This window comes from Nomia melanderi, chromosome 10, assembly GCF_051020985.1.
Source record: "Nomia melanderi isolate GNS246 chromosome 10, iyNomMela1, whole genome shotgun sequence".
Taxonomy (NCBI): Eukaryota; Metazoa; Arthropoda; class Insecta; order Hymenoptera; family Halictidae; genus Nomia; species Nomia melanderi.
The window spans coordinates 8,530,040-8,552,397 of NC_135008.1; the positions used below are offsets into that span (position 1 = coordinate 8,530,040).

Genomic DNA, 22,358 nt, shown 5'->3' on the forward strand with positions numbered 1-22,358 from the left:
GATATCGTCGTTTTGTTTTCCAACGATCCCCCTCTTTACGAAATTCTTCCCCAATACGAATGGTACTATAATTGTACTAAAAATAATGGTATCAGGATCGCGTTGAATTGTGTTGCGCGCATTGGGGCATCTGGTCCCCGGCTGATAACCGATTTAATTATCATTATCGGCAACTCCTTCGATTCGCGGTATCGGCCTCCATTCGGATCGGTGCAATCTCCGTCAAAACAGTTTTAATTGCAGCCTGATAACACCGGAAAGCAAAGGTTACGCCGAGAAAAACACAAACAGTAAAGCGTAAACGCGCGATACCGTGAAACAAATGTACACACACGCAAGAAGGAAAAAAACAGCGCAAAAAATCGTAGCGCACAGTAGAAGAAATCGTGTTCGACGTTCCCGCATTAAAGTTCATCAAGATCTGTAAAATGAGCCTCGCCATGGCGACACACAATTACTCGTCGCGAAAAAAAGAGTGGCACATGATGGACCAATTTTTTTCGTTACAATTCTTTTTTTTTCGCGTTACCAACGTTCGGAAACGTGTGACGGACGCTGGGGAGAGAGGGGTGGGTGCAATCATGAAAATCAAATGAAAAGAAGAAAATAGCTGTGCGCCAGTTTATAAACGATGTTTATTTTTGCAATTCTGTTTCCATTTTTAATTTTCATTTACAACCACGCCAGCTGCGTCACTACGGTTCATGCAGTTTTTCGCGTTTCGTTTATTTTTTTCTCCCCGACTTTGATTGAAAAATCTTGCGCGTCTCTGCGTGTCTCTTTTTGTACGTGGGCGTGTAACACAAATGGCTGGTATATGCACGTACACATAAGTATTACATATACACTGTTCATTTGTCTCGCGTAATGTAATGTATATATCCAGGTAAAAACTAAATACTCGTACAAAACATAGATTAAATTCGTTAACAAGTTTCTCCTGGTAGGTAAGCGGTTCCTTCATTTTTTTTTCGGTTTTCTTCCTTTCTTTTCACATTGTTAGCATTTCGTGGGACTTCGTTAACAGGCACATCGTAAGACACTATTAATGTGCACATAATATACGTAGGGTGGACCGAGGTGAATAGGATCACGGGATGAAACGGATAAAAATAAGAATATTCGCCATATCTGTTACGTTGTTAGAGAAATGAGCATGCTGACCGTCCATATTCCTTCATACACCTTCTCTACACTTGATCCAATACATCTTCAATTATTTCAAACCGTTGTCTGCCACCCTATGCATTAAAATCGAAGCGAACACAACAAATTTGTGGCTAACCTAAAATACGTAGTTAAAATTTCACATCTGAAATGGCAAGCTAAACTTGGAAATTCAAATATGTTTATTATTATTAGTCCCTAATGTGTCTAAATTCAATGTTTAACGTACTTTAGATCATTATATTGAATTTTGTTCATTTATCGTATTCACTTTGAAATCCTTCGAGATGAGACTATTCGGATCAGAAAAGTTAACTCTAAAGAATTAACCATACGCCAAGTTCCGGAAATTTATCGCATACCTTGTACAATCTTACAAAGAAGACTCAATTATTGAATAATTAAAAAAACCAATTTCACATTTGTCATTATCTATCAATAAAATGATACTATTTGAAAAACAACAAAAGTTAAAGACTAGACCAAAGAGGGACACTATTAAAAGAAGAATGAAGACTAATAGAACAGATGAATTAATAACATAATTACAGGATCATCCAGAGAATAATATTACATTTATTGCAATGAAAAATTTATTCTTCTACCATCAAAAGATTGGGTTCAATGCAATCTTTGCGAAGAGTGCTACTAGATATAGTCTCAAAAGGTATTACATTTGCGACAAACGTGTTAATTGATTTTATTATCACTAAATCGTACAACTTTCGATCGAACAAAAATTTTTTACAAAAACTTGAATTTCTCTTTAGATCCCCGAATGATCTGCAAAAAAGTAATAATTAAAACTTAAAATGAACATTTTTCGAATGAACACATTCAGCTGCGATATCAGTAACAAAAATTCGTAAAAGTTGAAAAATCTTGTTTATCGATATCGAAGCTGAATGTTTATTAATAAGAAATTCATGAAAAAGGTGTTGATTGTAAGTTTTAGGCATTAGTGTGTTGCTGTTAAATTTGAATTGATCCGATTCGCCTCGGTTTACCTTATACGTATTCGCTATACATATACATCATATATATATTTATATATACACACTTATATTTTTCCATACTTTCAGCGATAGATATGACATCGGATATATGTATCGTTTCGTTATTTCCTAGGATTTATAAACTTAGTTTCCTCGTTTCCGTGTTGGACGTGCGTCCCATTCCCCGTCGCTCGTAGTCCCTCACCGAGTTTCCCTCATCGTCCTCCTCTGTCTCCAAACTGTTCCCAGTTTTCCCGTTTCTCAAGCACGCCCGTATAAACTCACTTCTTATTTATTGACTAGCGATAACAGTAATTGACTAATAAATACCGAGACGAAAATACGAGATTGGATTGCAATGGGGGCGGGGGAGGAGCTCTTACCACGAGTCGAGTTACCGTGAAAAGGGACACTATTATCCTAAGAACTTGAATAATTTTAGTATTCTTCTTTGTTTCATGATATTTTCTTTTCCGTTCTTTTTGTGAACGATCTTAAACTCGAACCGCGCAGCGAAACCAAGAAGGGAGAAGCAAAACCGGGGGAGTACGGTGAACATTGATCAAAATTCGGGATGAAATCGAAGGCACGCGGAAAAATCGATTGGGATTGAAAGTGTTGCGCAAGATTTCGAAATCGATAAGAAGAACAAAGATATTTCTTGTCTTCGAGATCTTAACAAAACAAAAAAAAAATAATAAAGATGGACAGAGATCCGTGAAAGTGTCTCCAATCACTTCGACCTATTTTTTTCTTCTCCTTTTTTTTTTAATTAGATTAGGTTACACGTATATATTATACTATAGTCACAAGTACAGTCGTTGAAATAGTTGTGCCAGATAGAAACAGGTCACCGACAATGATTACATCGATTTTCAACATGTTCTGTGCCACCCAGGCCACCTATGTTGGAAGCATGTGTTCGATTATGCAAATAGTCACTCGTATTTTAATGTATCGTGAAAAACGCGCGAAACACTGCGCACTCGACACTGCAAAAAGATCAATGTACATTAGTTAAGTTTCATTTGATTAATGGATTCCTGGATTTCAAACAAATCAAATACCTCCAAATTCTATCGAATCCTTTACTAAAGACAATTTTAGACAAAAATCTGCTATGTACGTACAAAAACTATCGTTTAATCTCTAATCACTTCAACGTGCTACTGAAAATCTCCAATTCCAGGAGACACAGAACGTGTTAACGTTTCTATTATATCTGTTAGCAGTTTACGATTAATCTTCTCGTTTCTTCTCCCATTTAGAATCTCGTTCCTATTGTGTTCAAAGCTTCTTTTTCTACATGTAAAAATACACTTATATATGCACCGCAATAAACTCTCGATTATACAACTTCAGAGCGTACCATTCCACATATGTAAACATGCTTAGGTTTCATGAACGCATGTTCTATGTTACGCACAGTGACTCGAATTTTTCTATCGAGAGACATCTTAATTGTTATTCAAACAAATAAATTGCATTTTTTTTGTTACTAAAAATTTGAACCAATATCGCGTAAGTATTACTGTTTACATTAAAGTATTATATAAGATCTATTAATCATGCTCGAAACGTGATCTTGTTACTTAACAACCTACAGATAACAGTGTTATACATAATTCAGAACTTTTTATCGTTTTTGGGAATTCGCGAGTCACTGCGTATAACGCGTACACTCACATGCTCTACACTTATGAGCATGCGACAATGAAGCTCGAGGCAAATCTATAATGACAGAGATGACAGTTTTAATCGACTATTCCCTAGCCCTCGTAGCCATTGTTCTCCATTAGAAACATGCAACGATCGTTTGTAACGTTGAATGCTCGTCGGCCGTTGCAAAAATTGTTACGTCACTCTATGCAAGTATATACATCAGTATTCGATTAATTGATCCATAGAAAAATTTACACTGAATAAAAGTTTCATTCTTTCCCCCTTTAGGAGCAGGGCCGTGCTCGTCAACGGGCGAGTGTGCACGAGGGACGGCCATTTTTGGTCTGTTTTAGTGTTGTTCCGCTTGGAAAATTCCCTTCAACGCTTCATACACGTTGAATCTCACATTGACACAACATTAAGCCGACCAATGCGAATACACCTTTGATAGCGTTTCAAACGTGATCGAGATATTATTGAAAAGATCCATGGAATACATTCGGATTATCGCTTAATCTTTGTTTACTTCTAGATTATCGCGCGCGTCCCGTAACAAACGCGATAAACACTTGGAATGAAACCTTACAGGCGACTTACCCTACTTAGAAAAAAGTGTAAAATTTGTCCGTGTTTCATTCCATGTATATGATTACGTTTACGTGTGTTTATCGTATAAATCGGATTCGCGTGTCCGCGTATGTCGCATTAAAAGGGCAAATAAAGGAAGAGTACAGTATTTTTTGGGAAATTATTAAAGAAAAATAAAAGAGCTGTTTCAGACGTCAATTTCGAATTGTGCGCTAACGCGTCGACGTTTATTGCACGTAAATTTTGCGTGACGTATTATTTCCATGCAAAAGAAAATTCTGACACAAAGTTAGGACAATATTGCGTCGTGAAGAGCAGAGTACAAGTTTGAATGAGTGTCTCAAATACTTCGTTCTCGAATAAAGTCGAAGAACTGCGGTGTCCACGTTACAATACCCTTTACGTTTGTGTCCGTGTCACGGATGTGTCTCAATTTTGACGTACGCGCAGTTCGATGTAAACGTTTTGCACGTGTCGTCGAACCGACGTGAATAATCAGCGTATACCGCGCCCCGTGATCGTCGAATTGGCACTGCTCGCTACATGATAGTTTCGTCAATCGGTCGGCGATTACAAAACGAAAGGAAACCTATGAAACTAGAGGTCGACTTTGATCATCGAACATAAATGTTCACATCTTAACAACGAATATACGTATACATCGGCGTATATATGTGTATATATTAACATTAACGTTACAATATATTACCTGCGCTATCGTCGATCCGCCTATCGTTCGATTAATATAAATACAACAAGTTAACTCTACCGGGGTTATGCAGAAAGGTGTACGAAACGGAGAATGGAAAACAATTATGTATCGCGAAAAAAGAGAAACTCATCCTCCCCGGTTCTAACCCCGACGAAACTCTCGGCAACGTTCGAGCAACGAACCGAAGCGCGTACGAGCTCTATGGAAACAAAATTTTCAGAAAATCAATTTCGATCGGACCGTTACAATAAATACAAACCAAAGGAAAATACGGTGCGTTAATTCTTATTCGCTAACACTGTTTGTTATCCGCTCGTTTTCCCAGCTTCGCGAATAAACTACAAAAGACAAAAAGAAAGAAAAAAGAAACAGAAAAACGATCTCGGAAACGTTGTCTACGGTACGCGTGTACCGAACGTATTCCGTTCATTTGAGCGACTCGAACCTACAAACTATTAGCTAAGTACTAGAGCTTCCGGCGAACGCGTTCGCCGGAAGTGGGCCTGTCGCTTCGTAAGACAAAGCAATACGATTACGGGCATCAATCGGCGAGTGGCAGCAGAACGCAAGAGTAAAAAAGGGAAAAGAGAGAAGAACACAGAATTTATTACAGGGAGACTTTCAGCGACGTCGCGTGAACAAAATTCGTCCGCGGACGACTCCCGGCGAGCATCCTCGGTTTTAAAGCTATTCAAGTGATTACCGGAGGTACATCGAACGTTTGGACAGTCGACAAAAATTTTGATTCGGTTCCAAGAAAGATCAGTCCCTTCCGTCGGCTCTTATCCCTACCGGATAAAGCGAAATTGCTCGGTCTGCTTCTTGCCGCCGTCACGGGTCCCCGGAAGTGAGTGGCTCTCGCTCGTCACAGATCAAAGAAGAACCCGTTCGCAACTTGCACTCCGTTTACCTCCTCAACGTGTGCGATTCCCCGCGATACCTGCGCTCGGATAGAATTTACGCGACGTTAGCTACCCACCCAAAGAGATTCCCTTTTCGTTCCTCTTCCGGCCCGTTCCTCCTTCTCGCTTACTTGCTCTTACTCTACGAGTATATTAGAATATGTGCACACTTCAGGTGTGCACAGCCGATATGGTGAGAACGGACGTGACCGCGTCACCTAGGACTCGAGGGTGGTCGTAGGAGGATTCGTCGACGGCGTGTACGACATTTCCATGGTGATGCCAGCGCTGCTTCGACGGAACCTCGACGGGATCTCGGTGCTGTTGCGCGGCTTACGTCTGCTCAGATGCCTCTCCACCCACTTCAGCATGGTCAGCACCGAATCTGTGCTCGGCAGACGTCGCTCTGCTGAGGTGCGTATTATGTGCGACGATGCCACCCGGAACGTGGCCGCCATACCCTTCAACGCCTGTGGAATACGCGATGGTTCTATGTTATAGGTAGAGCTCGTGATAGGTCGCACGCTAGATGTCCGATACTCCCATGAAGTTATCACGAAAATGTTCGTTAATTGATAAAGCAGGTAGCACGCTAGGTGTCCGATTTTAATCCTCTCATGGATTTATTTTAAAAATGTTTATTAACCGACAGAACGGGATCTACCTGTAGTCCTGTCTAGACGGAGATTCCTCTGACTATTGAACTTTTAAAGAAAATTTATATATATATTCGTTTCGCTAACTCTGCAGTCTATCTCAAGTGAGTTTATATATGTTGGGAAAAGATCATGAATGATCCTGGACGAGCTAGAATAGCTAAACGAAAATATAATATATTTTGTTTAAAAAATCAAACTTGCATCTGTCGTAAGGCGTTACTACGTTTGTAATTCGAATGCTGGTGCTGTGGACCAAAGACTGTTAAATCCTCCTTCGGTGATGTGATCGTGTGAATGAAAGCAATCAAGTTTGTCCGAGCAATTTGAGAACATCACATGGAATTCGTACCCTCATTGCGTCTTCGTCTGTCACGTCGTCACCAGCATAGATAATCCTGATTCGCTCGCTCCAATCCAAACCGAAGGCTGTGCGCAGGATATAGATGGATGCGTGACCCTTATTCCACTCAACCGGCGGCTTCGCTTCGATAGCACAGTGCGCGGAGCAGGCCTTGAAACCGGAATCCTGGATGATCTTCTTCGCCTGCTCGATCATCTCTGGACGACGTTCCATCGGCGTCTCACGATAATGGAACGTCAACAACGCGCCCTTGTTTTCTACCCAGGCGCCATCCCTGCATAGCTGTGCTCCATAAAGATCATTCGTAAATCAATACGACGAAGCCGCTTATAAAGAGAAAAAAAAATAGAGTACCCACCTGCTCCTGCAATGTTTGCATCAAGTTCGCCACTTTGCCCTCAAGTTCACCGGGCATCGGATGAACGAACTTGCTACCGTCCGGGTGCAGAATCTCCAGGCCATGGTTACCAGCATACGTGATACCTTCTATGCCGACCATCGACTTAACGTTGACCACGTTCCTACCTGATATAATTGCTATGTACACGTCAGACATATTAGATAGCCTCTGCAAGACGTTCTTCGTCTCCAGAGGTAAAATCGCGAGGTCTGGATGCGTCGCGATAGGCGCTAGGGTACCATCGTAGTCCAGCAGCAGGGCCAACTTATGGTTCTCGCCGATATACCTAGGGGACATGTGTTATCACTGGAACGTTACCCGGCTTTCATCATGAGTCAGGTCGCATTCGCACGCGCGGGCCCGCCGTCTTCCAAAAGCGTTTCGCTTCAACAAGTTTCTCCTCCAGCCGCGTCGGTCAGGACACGGACAAGAAGACCCAACAAAATTTTGTTCTTAAATCCCCGTCATTCACGTTACTCATTGGATACAGTTGGGAGCGTTGGGAATTTCTTGGGAAAATTTTTGGCGACAGGACATGGACTTCCAAGGGACACAGAATACGTGCGAAAGTTAATTTAAAAAAAGGACCACGGTGTTAAACTCTCGGAGGACATGCCGGCCCTAAGAACTTGCAGCGTTGCCTATCATTGGTGACTGTGCTTCTGTACCAATCTCCTAATCAGGTGGAATGACTTCGAAAAATGAGCTTAAAGTTCAAATAACGGGTGCAACTTGAGACGGGCTCAAGCGAGAAAGCGATAACTTCGAACACGCAAATATGCGGCAAGTATCTTTCAGTATTTATCGCAGGGCGACGTGTATCCCATATGTCGAGCCCAAGGCTGCAGTATTCTGATGCGTAAAAACGACACCAAATCATCTTTGGGTTCTTGACTCTTGATACTAAACAGCGTTATCGTCATCAGAGTCTCCTCATCTGGAATTCTAAAATAATGAACTTTAAATCCATTTTCGAAGGCGATCCCAGTGGTTAGCGGATTAAATATAGTGTCATACGATCTATCCTAAACAGACCTTTCCGCGAATCGACAGAAATCGCTGCAGGCTCATAGGGTCAGCATGCCCCCCTACGAGTTAACATGGTCACTTGTCAAGCCAGAATTTTAGTCATCGAGACTATCGGAAGCACCATAGTATACAATTTATATTTTCCCACGCTGCGACGTACCCAAACTCATGCTTAATTTAATTAAATCAGTTGGATACTTAAATTGTACACATTTTTTTCTTTCTTTTTATATATATACGCATTCCATTTGAATTATTTCATTAAACAAAAATTATATATTTAGAAGCATCCCCAATATATAATGTGTATAAGCAAACTTTACTAAAGCCACCTGCACGTGGCTTCAATCAATACAGTTTGCTTGTAACATTAAAATGCGATTAATCATTGGACAAGGATATCTTAGTGTTAAATTGTTAACACCTTAAGAGTACTTAAATGTACATTATTGGTTCCCGTTTAAGCGTGTGCTCTGGTCGGGCCCAGTCATGCACATCAGATAACTCCAATGATACCTACTTGCTCAAATAATCATCGAAGTCGTCCATCGTCACCGGCTGCATCGTCGTTGCACCGACGGAGTCCCGTTCTTCCAACGAACCCATCACCTGCAGGAAACTCTTCATCCAGTAATTGACATCATAGATCCTCTCGCGACGCCTTAGATGATTCATTCTTAATGTGCGCTCATCTTCTGGCATGGTAAGTGCTCTGAAATCGATAATCGCAAGCGTAAATTACTTAGACATTTAAAATTAATTAAGAAGAATTATTTTACTATTTTGAATTTTTGTAAGCGACTCTTTCAGTGCAAACCACTTGCAAAATCTTCTAGGATCATTATCAAAATTCACAAAATACCTGTGTATAACTTCTGCAGCTTCATCGATCTCATAAGGGTTGCAGATCAAGGCCTCGTGCATCATTTCACCAGCTCCAGCGAACGGAGAAACGATCAGCACACCGGGTGGTGTGTTGATCTGACACGCGACGAATTCCTTCGCTACCAAATTCATTCCATCCCTGAGGGGCGTGACGAGAGCGACAGCAGCATCCCTGTAGAAGGCTGCCAACTCGTTCTGACTCACGCAACCATAGATGTAGCGGATGGGCGACCAATTAGGTGTCGTGAAGCGACCGTTGATGCGTCCGATCAGTTGGTCCATCTCTAGCTTCAAATCCTGATACTCGCGCACGTCTGTTCGTGAAGGTACAGCGATCTGAAGCATGGTTACCTAGAAGGAAACATTCTCTGATCAGTTGATTGATTCTTTTGCAGTAAACCTTTAGTTATACAAGATGATCCAGAAGGAACTGATTTAATATGTGTAACAAGTGTAATTGTCTTTAATATCCAAGAATTCATACAATTCAAATTTCATCATCTTCTATAATTTCAACAACTCAGAGGTTGAAGTGACTAACTCCATTTGCTGAACTATATCAAACATTAATGTCAAAATAACTTTAATTGATAATCTAATTGTCGTCTGTATCGAGGGCTTAATAAATTTAACGGATGAATGATTTCACTGATTACCTGTTCACGATGTTCTGGATGTTTCTCCAGCAGCATCTCGAAAGCTTTCAGCCTGTGAACCAGCCCCTTCGTGTAATCAAGACGATCAACGCCAAGTACAATCTTCTGATTGGTCAGCATGACTTTGTTCGCAGTCTCGGCCAGCGAAACGAATCTGTCGAAGGGAATACCGATTGGCAGAGGTCTGACACGCACGGTTCTGCCACCGTGCTCCACCAACAGGTTCTTGCGGTCGACTCGACAGCCGAGCCTTCTCTGGCAGCAGTCGACAAAGTTCAGACAGTAGTCCTGAATGTGAAAACCGACCATGTCGCAACCTAACATGCGATTGCATTTTCATCAAAATTGGGATCCTACTGTTGAACACAGATTAACGATTTCCGGTCGGATATTGATTGTCAATAGGCTGGCTGCAGTCAGACCGTCAATTACTTAAGGTCATTTGAAATCAATTCGTTCAAAATGGTTATTGAGATTATACGGCTGACCGTGCCCGTTAATGAGCTATCGGTGTTAATTAGTTGCATTTAGATCATAGATATCAACGTACGTAATTATAATTGATTTGCTTCATTAGCATTCGAACATTGATTAGTGGCCGACGCAAATAACAATTACGTTATAAATTCTAATTTAATCAAATTTCAAATTATTTTATAAATGAACTTTTATATTTATGCTCAAGTTACCATTGAACTCTCCTCACAAGTAACATTAAATTAAGAGAAGTATCATCTTCAATCTTTGATTAAACTTGAGCAATTGGTGCAACTTTGACAACAGCCACCATCGACTTCAATTCCGATCGCAAAAGTGTAAGTATGTCGTAACATAACTACGTTCGGATGTACTCATTACTTTTTACATTATAAGTGTCGTGAAAGAATAGTGCTAAATTTAAATTAACCAGGTGCTATTTCTATTTTTTAAAGTAAATTTGTATAGGTTTCTTTTAACATCCGAGGTCTTTAGCAATGTTTAACTTTACCGTGTAAAATTGCTCTTCGTTCGTCATAATTATATGCATTTGAGATAAAGTCATAATTAAATTCTTAGAGTTAGAACATGTTCATACCTACAGCCGAACGTACGCATGTTAGTACACAGTATATAGAGACAGACTAACCGAGCATTCCCTGAAGGATTTCATCAGCCCATGGGAACAATCTGAATATGTCCCATGGCGGGAAGGGGATGTGAAGGAAGAATCCCAACTTTAACCTGAGATTCTTCTCGTCGGCCGCCTGCCGGATCCAATTCGCGGCCAACATCAAATGATAGTCGTGCACCCAGACCAACGGCGTGCCGTTCGATTGATTTTCCTGCTCCTTGTGAATTTGCTCCAGCGCGCCGACCTGAATACGAAATCGGCCGTTTATTACGCACAAAAATTCGACGGCTCCAAACGTGGGAATTAAAAATCAATATCGTTCGATGAGGCTCACCGTTTTCGCGGCGAATTCCTCGTTGACGGTCGAGTAAGCTCGCCAATGGTCAGCGATGAAGGTGGCCCTGTCTGGCATCGAGTGGAATAACGGCCAAAATGTCCCATTGCAACAACCGTTGTAGTACGAGTCGAAGACTGACGGTTCGACGTGCACCGCGACTACCTGCATCACAAGAATTACCGTTTGTTTAAGCATGTTCTAACACTGGGCTATTGTTTACTTGAGTTCTAACCATCATTGTTGTTGTACGCTCAAAGTATTTATTTCTAAATTACTCATTTACCATTTTCGAGTTACTTATTTCAAATTACTTATTGATTATTTTTGAATTACTTATTTTTAAACTGCTTATTTATTATTTTTTAATTACTTGTTTATTAATACATTCGGGTGCAATTGCTATTGTCTACTTGAATTCTACCTGTAATGTTTAGTGATAATTAAAAGCTCAAAGGAAAACGAAAGGTGAAAAGTAATAGTAGAAATGGTACCTTAAGGTACCTAGAGAATACAAAGGTTAATGAAAGAATTGTCCTATAATTGCATCGAAACCATTTAGACATTTGCATGAGATAGAAAATAAATATCAATAAACCAATACTAACTAATTACGGCTGAATGATTCCATTAAATATTTAATTTTAGTTTTAAAAATATTCTCATACAAAGCACGGTCGATCATATATTTTTATTTCTTCCGTTTTATTTGTTAAAATACTAATCTGATTCATAACGCCACTTTATTTGCGCGATTCCGTGAATTTCTTTATTTGAAATGACCCAGATAAAGCAAAGGGACTGTTTGTCGTTATATATCGTTATGCGCTTCCAGGAATGGCGACGATTAACGTACGAAAGTGTCGGACGACCAACGCTAAGCGATACATCGACGCTGAGTTACCATTTGCCAAGTTATTTGCTACATTCGATCGATGCTCACCCGGTCGTTTGTAGCAATTGAACGAATCTCTACGACTTAAGACACGATAAAAATAGAAATCTAATCTGAACCGTGAATGCATTACGGTGCAGTGGAATGATAGCGAAAACCTAAATACGGTTACAGACGAAAAGAAAAAAATCCGGGACGGTTGTTGTTCGTAAAACGAATAGTTTCTATCGAAGGAGGAAAGCGTTCCAAGAGAAAAGCACGTTCCTTGAAAATTTATTATTGCAGCGAGATAAAATCGAATTTGTCTTCGTTACCATATTTACAAGGCATATTTCAAGACAATGATAATATTTAAAGAAACGAAATTGAAAAAACGGATGGCAAACGAGAAGATAAATCTGATCAACGACCACACAGTGAACGTATATTTTCCAAATAATAGAAACTGAAATAAATTACATAAACGTTTACCCCTTTCCTCGTGATTTTGAAAAACGAGCCTGCAACGCGATCACTTTAAACAGTAACGTGATACGTTGAGTAATTTAATTTAGTGACTAAAGTAATTCTTTATTATGGTACAAATGTATAAACTTATCATTTATCTCTTCTGAAAACTATAACTGAATTATTTTATAGAATTATATTTTATTATTTTACACAATTGAATGAGAAAAATAATTCCCGGTGACATTTAAATTCTCAATATAAAAGGAAATCAAAAATGTAAAATAAAATATTCTGATCCGAAGCTTGGTTTCATGAAAATTCACTCGGGAAACGTATCTAATACCGTTACAACTCGACACAACATCGTCGCTCGTGTCACCGCGTTTATTGATTACTCCTCTCCTTCCCGATGTTTGTAAACATTAACAGCTGATGTCGTAACACCCAGGCGCAAACAGTTACTTGGGCAACGATAACAACGAGAGCTGATTTTCGAAAGTTAATCAACGAAAAAAAGCAACGGCCGATTTTTAAATCCGTATCCGCTGAACTAATCATAGTTCAATTGCGAATATTATCAGCGTTATGTCATTCTCCAAGTTCTGCAATAATTCGATACAAATTCTGAGCAGCACGACGATAGCGAGATCGATCGAACGGAAATAATGCTGTGCTGTTAGTCGATGTTCTACAGCAAGTAGAAGCAACGGGTAACAGTCAGACACGATTGCTAAATCGTATTCGGTATCACGCGCGTTCGACCATTTATCTCGAGTGTTTCTTTTTCCTCGGAAATGGAGCTCCGATCGAATAAAATTTATTTCATACACTTCGTACGATTTTATTGACTCAAGGATTCATTTTAGATCACTTGCCAACAGCTTAAACATAAATGGCATTTAATGTCAAATGAAATTGTATATCATTGGAAATAATTCTCCTATGTAAATGATACCTGGAATAAAATTTCAATTTATTGCTTGTTAGTTATATTTCGAAACTGAAATTTCAGATTTAAAATTTTAAACTTCACATTTAAAATTTCCCATGTCGCGAAACGTTTTGTTTCTTTCTCGACGAACGATACGTCAGAACCGCCACCCTCAATGGTTGTGTCTACGCGAGGAGACGTTAATAATTCTCTCATTAGCGATTAGTCGGCGCTTGCGTCAATCAGCGATCGAAGGAACGCTGTTTTCACGGGATCGCAAATCGAGAAGGCCGCATCGCGAGCAAACAAACCAAGCACGGAGGATAACGATTGATTAACAAAGGGGCGAAGGGGAATTGTCACAGTCCCGGCATTTATCGAATCATTTGTTGGTTAATTAATTGATCAAACAATTTTCTATTGTTTGGATTCTCATGCGAGGGCGGCGATCCTGACGTGGGATAATTAAAATGAAATATAATAGCTTGAAACAGCACACGACGATACTTATCTGGTTTTCCAAACATTCATTTATTACAATTATCATTATTAATAAATGATGGTAGTAACAATCAGGAACTATTTTGTTTTCTTATAAACATAGTATGTTATATACAGGTTATCGGGGAAAAGATGTCAGTAAACAGAGTAATTAAAATAATCAATTAAAAGAATCAAGATAATAGTGATTAATAACTATCGAAGACTGTAAAGAAGTGGAGTTAATTTTACAGTCTTATTTTATTATTGTACATTTTGTACATTTATAATTAACTTTGTACATCTTATCTATTAAAATCAGATATTAGATATTGAAACTACTAAGAACACTAATCGATTTGTTTAAATGTGTCTCCTTCCATTGAATAATGAATTCAGTTCACAAGACTAATGTTCTCTAGTAATACAATAAAGTGGTGAATGATGTATGAAAATATTTAGCAACTAGTGCACTTAGTAACTTTGATAAACAGTGCAACGCAAAAAGTATTATATCATGAACAATTATTTCCAATGCCATTTGTATTTACTAAAAAGGAATAATATTATACAAAACGCTCGAAAGTCTCCTAATAGTCAATGTATTAACGCATTCGAGACAAATTACACATCAGAAGCGTCACGGAGTACCAAAAAGAGCAATCACACAGCGTATATATAATGATAAAAAATGTCTATTATCAGTGATTGACGAACCGCCAATTACTTTATTGTACAGTTAGTAGTAAAAATTAAAAGTATGCAAAAATTAAAACTTGCATCAGTTCCAAGCTAAAATTTCAAAAAGAGTAATCTCCAACCAAGGTCAAGATCACAAAAAACAGAAGTAACGCTGAAAATGAAGATTTCAAGTCTTGGCCTTTAGAAACACTGAACCTACCTCAACCAGTCCAACAACTACTTTCCAAATGTTCTTTTAACTTTACATCAATTCCCTTACTACCCAATTAACACTAGAACTACCGTACCAGTCAAAATGACTGGTTTCAGTTTTTCTGTTTCGCAATTGTTGATATCTTCAAAGCATTGAATATTCGAAATGATTTTAAAAATAAATAGTTTCACTTGAATACTATAATGAATGTCTGAAGAAACCGAAAATAATCCATTACTACAATATTCATAGCGATTACATTTCAATTGTATCAAATTCTCGGTAGTTCTAGTGTTAATCAGTATCTCAATATTTGTCTTTCCTTTTCTCCTGTTTCCACCAAGAATGATTAACCGCCCAACTTGTTCACCTATATATTACAACCAATTTCTCGACTGGTAGTCCATATAATATAGATACATCCGTTCGAGCAATAAGCGAAAGGGTTAACGCGTTGAACACGACGCGAAAACTAGGTTGCCGTTGGCGTCCGGTTCACGTTCGAGAATCACGAGCGCAGAAAAACGAAAAGCGGGAATAGAGGGAACTCGCTCGCGGTCGTTTCGCAACGCGCGCAGGGGTCAGACGTTTCAGAATAAGATCACTCGTTTCGCCTACGTCGGAGACGGTAAACAATCCGGCGACGGTACACAGCGGAGCGTCAAAAAACGAACGGGACGAGGGAAAACATTTTAATTACCCGTTATCGCGGGCGCGAGCGAGCTTGACGAGCGTCGTACACCCGCGCCGCGTTACAATCGACCGATATACGGTTGAGACGGTCCTCGTTGCCTCCAGCTCCCTTTACCTCCCCCTTCTTTTATTCAAAACATGTTGTTAAACGTATCGGCGACGGTCGTAATCTAGCCGTTCTATCGTGACAGTCTTGTTTGCGAGATTCCACCCGAGCACCGCCCGTAATCAGCGAATTGTCTCGTCGGTCGTAATACTAATAATAATCTTTATTTTCGGCCTCGGCCTAAGAAAATGGACTTGGTTTTACAATTTTCTAATTTGCATTCGACTGCACGTTTCATTCATTCCTCTCTCTCTCTCTCTCTCTCTTCCTCTCGTACCTCTTACATTCTACATACAGTGACGTTCAAAAGTTCCCTGCCAGATCGTTTTTCGAATTGAATCCATGCCACATCGATGTGCCACTGTCATTAACCCTTTGCGTTCGCAGGAAAATTATAAAATGAAAAATTCAGGACAAAATATTTAATAAAGTATCAACACACGAAAGAGAAATAAAACAGTTCTACCCTGTAATTTATGCAAGATGTTCCTTTATGTAAGTGGAAAATAATATTGTTAATATATCGTCAGAAAATAATGAATATCTGTAATGAAAAATATTGTCGAGTGCAAAGCATTAATGCAAATGGCCACAAAATACTAACCATTCTATTGGCCTAACATCCTTTCTCCCACTTACCACGTCCTCAATTCTCATCCTTCTATCTGCTTCCCTACATTCTCTTATCAGGTGTTCCGAATTACCGTATTTATCCCCACATAGCTCGTATGCTCTTCTATCGCTTCTTCATTACACTGCTTAAGGGTTAACCCCTGTCTTATAATAACGTGTCAGACTCGTCGTGAAAAGAAACGGAGTTTAACATTTGAACTACCATGAAAATCTTGAGCGTTTTACGTAACACTTATTCATTCGCGGCAAAGATACATAGGAGTAATTATTAATTGTTTGGCTTCACGTATGAAATCTTCATTATGAATTCCGCTTGATATCGTATAACAGGAAATTAAGGAATGAGAACAGGGCGAAAATGATTCGCTTTTGTATCCGCTTCCAAATGAGTTGCAATCGAAGCTATGAGTTCTTGATTTTAATTAAAATAAACTCCTCCTCGGTAAATTGGATATTTTATGCACTTGTAGTGTACAAATATATGATTACAGGCGTAATTTTTACTTTATTCTCCGAGGGACATAATTTTCTGCTTAATTTGTTTTCGTTCTTTTCGTGATACGATTTATTATGTGGGTGTTGTTTATTCTGATTCACAGATACATCGTTTCATTCAAAAATTCATGAATGCGACGAAGAAGAGTGATTCATGCTTTGGTTATATCTCGTCGCATGTACAACGTGGAGTCACTACGATCGTCGAAACGAGTTTTTCCTGGCTCCAATGTTAAGTACGAGGATATTTCGAGAACTGGGAAGCCCACTTCTGGAATACGTCCAGCGACGTACCGCGATAAACACTCGCACAAGTGTGTAGAACCTCGAACGGCCTAATTTTTTGTCTCTATCTTTACGTGGTTACATTTTCTGGGCAAAACACCAACGAAACTGTACAGACAATAAATAAGTACAGACGTTCCGTTTGAAAAGCTGTTATACCCAATCCCATTTGTCTAGACTTTCCTCTTCTCCAAGTCAATTCAGACTTCTCAGTTGAAATTTGTTTATCGCTAAAGGCTGTTTGAAATCATTCATTCGGTAACTCGATTAACTCGGGTTACTACTACTAACTACGCTTTTTCTATACATCAAATGAGTTGTGTAGAGGCAAGAATAACTTTCGCTAGAGAATAAAATTGTTCAATCGGAAATTGATTGTTCAATTGGTAGACTGTGGATTTCTATGGGTTTATGAGAAATTCAAGATTTGAAATCTGAAGTTTTGAATTGAAAAGTGCAACATCTGATATTAACAATTTAAATAGATGAAATTTGAAACTAGAAATCTGAAAGGGCAATATCTGAAATTAGAAATTTGAGAGGTCAAAATTTGACATCTGACATTTGGGAGAGGAAAATTTGAAATCTGACATTTGGGAGAGGAAAATTTGAAGTCTGACATTTGAGGGAGAAAAAATAAAAAATTTGATACTCTTTGGACAATTCGAGATTTCATATTATACAACCCAATAAACATAACTTCATTACAGTGAAAATAAGTTTTCTGGTGGGTTATTTTAAGCAGATGCAAAATAGATGAATATTTAATTAAGTAGCACTGACCTCTTCGTTGACGTCGCCGCGTCAGCTTCGACGTTCGATTTCTACAATTCTTTTCTCCCGCGGGAAAAAAGAAAAAGCAAAAAATTACGTAAGCGGCGATAGGTTTGCCCCTGGCCGACCGTGTTGAAAACATCTCGCGTCGATACGGCCACCGCCAACGCGAGTTTATAGACGGCCATCCGTTCATATCGCGCCGCTCCTTTATTTCTCTTTAATGCCAGCTAATGGTCAATGGGATGCGTCGAAAAAGAAAAAGCTCCCGCGAGATAATGGAAACTCGCTCGAGGTCTTCTCCCGCAGTTCTATTAATAATTATATTAAGTCGTGGTACTGGAATAGCAACGGCCCGTTAATTGACACCGTCTTCGATCGACGCTCAACCGTACTGTTCCCTTTCGACGTATCGATTCAAGAGACGATCGATTGGAAAGGTATCGAAACATTTTAACTGTTGACAAATAAATTCTATTTAAGTGTATGTATCCCTGATAAACAATCTCAAACAACATTTACTATCTTTTTAAAAGTTAAAAGCTTGGTAGTTAGAACTTGTGAATTTTCATACTTTAACTTTAAATCGTTTCATTTGGTTATATGATAAACGATGACGATGGTGGTAACGAATGTTGACAGAAATCGATAACGAAATTTTTATCTACATTTTTATTTACTATTTGTTGCTCTAGTTATCGACGAAAGCTTTATCTATTCAGCTAAATTTCAAATGCAGCACACATGTAAATAAAGTTCAAAGAAAGGTACGAGCTTCATGAATTTACAGCGCAAACGAAATGGAACGAAAATATTTTCCGTGTTATTTGCAATTACAACGTACTGAATTTCACATATTGGATTAATGCTGCATTACTTTGTAAAATTTCCTGTTCAATTTTGTCGGTGGAAACAGGGACAAAATGAGTTTGCATAAACATTTGTCGTCTAACGAGAAGCAATCGCGGAATTATCTTTCAGATATTGATTCGGGGCGAGTGTTATTGTACAAGGGATATCCGGATGGTCGGGAAAAGTGAAAAATCTGTGACGTTCAACAATAGATTGCAAAATATCTGTATTTTCGCGATTTTTTCGCGACTAATGTCAAACGTCAAGATTACAACGCGAATGTAAAAGTTAGATTCCCGGTCTATCGTGACATACTCGTCCCAGTGTAAAAGCAGTTTATCATTTTACAATGGGATCACTGTAATTTTATTGTTGAAAAATATATCTTTCACGTCGAATGCATACCGATAAGATTCGAGTCACGAGAAACACGCCGTTTTCGTTAAACTACTGACATTTTTAAAACGATAACACATGAAACACGTGTGCAATGAACAACAGATTCTGAAGGATCAATGGTACCAAAAAGATGTAAATTAAAAGAAGACGATATATCTTTAAAAAATCTCTAAAATGACATCGATCTGAGTTTTACTATTATTATCTCGTATATTACAAAAATAAAGTCGGAAATAAATGACACTTCATTTAGAAGACAATTGCATTTGAAAATTTATTGAATGCGTATAGTATGTAAAGTACAAATCAGTGATTGACCACTTTGATGTCTACATATTTTGCGCGCAGATTTACCCTCTTTCCACGATTTCTCAAATACCCCATACATAATGAGATCCACTGTCCAATAAAGAAAATAAATATATGATCGAACTTTGAACGTCGAAAGAAAAACATATGTGTCGAGTTGTGATCATTAAATAATACAGCAGGAAAGGCCTTGCACTTTGCATAAAATCGATAGCCCGGCTTGAAAGGTTGATATTGGCATATTCTAATCTATAATACTCCAATAATCTATAGTTCTATAACGGAGGTCCTACTACATTTTTATTCTGCAACTTGCATATTATTCCAGTAGGTCATGTAATAGGAACTGTAGGATTGTTCAAAGAAATCTGAAATTTGAAATCTGAAATCTGAAATCTCAAATTCCACACTTTCAAACCTAAAATTTTAAACTTCAAATTTCAAATTTTAAATTTCACACTTGAAAATCTAAAATTGTAAACTTCAAACATCTAACTTCCATAAAAATCCGTAGCCTACTAATCTCTTAAACAATCAATACGCGACTGATGAGGGATCCGACATTTCGTGTTACACAACCTAATGGTAACTTAGCTGCATTTCCTATGCACCGACGGTGCAAGAACCTTCAGCGAACGGTCTCTTTAGTCCACCGACGCGTCGACGGGACCGTTCGCACATGTTACGCAACCGAAACGTGTTGAACGGTAAAGGCAACGCCTCGTTAGGATCTCCGCTATCTAGCGTACCGCCAAGCAGACTGACAGATCACATCGACGACACCATCTATCAATCCCATCGAGAGAAATTTCTCGAAACCCGGCCGCTTCACGTGATCCGCATCCGGCGAGCCGCGTGGGCGTGCTCGCCGAGGAATTCGACGCGCAACGCACGTATCGAAAGTAGGTTGACCATATAATTTATCATCCGAGAGTGAACGCCGATCAACTTGGGCGTTAACCCTTCGCAGCCCAATTGTTTCCTCGTTTTTCAAAGAGAAGTATTAGAATGTTAATTGGGATTTGATTAACTGTTGAACAAAGGTAGCTGTTTTGATTAGTAATGAAAGCCTGTTACGTAGATATTAGGGACGTAATAAAATGTACAAAATCTTCTATAGTTATTGTAATAAATAATGGTTCTCCTAATAATTGTAAATTATTGTATTTAATATTATAATTGGTTTTATTTAATTGAATATCTTCATTTTGTCAACTTCAAGAACTTCAGAAATATCTATTTAATGTTTTATTTAATTTTATATTTAATAAGTTCGATTTAGATCATTATCAGAGATACTGTTAAAAATAGACTAAGTTGTCTAGGCATTATGCATCTGTTTCCACTTGTTGCGTGTTCAAATGACGCTCGGTTACGCTGCATAGCGCAACGTCAACCCTTTGTCTATCTATTCCAGGCAGCTTCTACTCGGCACATCTCGAAAAACCTTACGAAAGAACATTTTATGTACGTACTAATAACAACTACGTTTAGAATTTTCTGCATCATTTTGGACTAAATACAATTTTTAATGGAGGAAACCAATTCTCTGTAATTTTAGATCTTTGGAAATGTACATTTGCTACAATTATTACTGTTAATCATCATAACGTTACGATAATTATTTATTATATATTATACTACAGTATTAGTTATATAATACTATAAAAATAATAATGTCTAATGTCATAATCATCTTATCCTTAACCAGTTAACTGTGGAATTCAGCTTCAAAAATCTCTAGTGGAGTGTGTGACAAAATCATCCAATTGCATACATTAAAGTATAAAACTAAAGCAAAATGAAATAGAATTGCATGTTTACTTGAAAAAGTAAATAATTATTGGAAAAGTTAGCATTATTTCAGTTTCAAAAGTTTTTTATTTTTAGAAAAACAAAAAAATAGGATAACGTTCCAAAAGAAGGTTTCGCGTTAGAAGAACGATTCGAACAAAGAAAAAAAGAGAAACAATACAACAGCCAAAGCAGATAAAACAACATGGAAACCCGGAACGTATAACCACCTTAATCGCAAGGACTATTTATTATCGGGCCTAGGCGATCCCTATACGAATGATAAATCGCCGCGAGATTCGCTAGCGTCACGCCACCGATAACCCGGACACGATAATCGTGACACCGTGGATCCTTGCCTGAGATTCATTCGCGGCCGAGCTGATCGGACGCCCGTTAGAGCCATTTAAGGAGCCTCTCCAATATTTCTTCGCCTTGATTTCCGAATAAGGTCACGCGGATGTTTGATCGATCGGAATGGCCTCAAGGTTCGCCTCGTTACAATCTCGGCAACTATTTTTCCTCCTAGAATAAACTATTACTACGAAATCTCTGTGGCAATATCGCGCTGCGACACGAACCGTTACGGGGAAAATCGTTTTTTTTTTTTAAAAGTTCCTATACAGATCAAACTATTTTCTCAATAGTGTTTGTTTAAGCTTACTGAATCAAATAATACTGATCTTGTTGGATGAATGAACGAATTAATGGAATTAATTGGAAAATTTTTGAAGTTCATGAATACTGGGTATTTTAGAATGAATGAGAAATTAATGATTGGTAGGACTATAGGATTTTAGGTTGGGAAATTAAAAAAGAAATGATTTTATCTGTTGGAGAGAGTAACAAGATAGAATTCAAGAGGAATTTGAAAATTGATAGAGAACGCGTGGCTCCGGATATGAC

At 38.5% G+C, this 22,358-nt stretch overlaps 1 protein-coding gene across 7 annotated transcripts in view; it reads right to left on the reverse strand.

The window, feature by feature from the left end:
- Nucleotides 1–616: 616 nt before the first annotated feature.
- The window catches only part of Tps1 (Trehalose-6-phosphate synthase 1), a 45,998-nt gene continuing 24,256 nt past the window's right edge, over nt 617–22,358 (reverse strand). For all 7 annotated transcript variants that reach the window (XM_076371608.1, XM_076371607.1, XM_076371604.1 and 4 more), the window contains 8 exons: nt 11,462–11,626; nt 11,143–11,371; nt 10,017–10,333; nt 9,338–9,711; nt 8,996–9,187; nt 7,405–7,732; nt 7,035–7,328; nt 617–6,496 (listed from right to left, as the gene is read on the reverse strand). In XM_076371608.1, the coding sequence (XP_076227723.1) occupies nt 6,245–6,496; nt 7,035–7,328; nt 7,405–7,732; nt 8,996–9,187; nt 9,338–9,711; nt 10,017–10,333; nt 11,143–11,371; nt 11,462–11,626 (2,151 nt within the window). In that variant the 3' untranslated portion in view covers nt 617–6,244. The remainder of the gene's footprint in view (nt 6,497–7,034; nt 7,329–7,404; nt 7,733–8,995; nt 9,188–9,337; nt 9,712–10,016; nt 10,334–11,142; nt 11,372–11,461; nt 11,627–22,358) is intronic.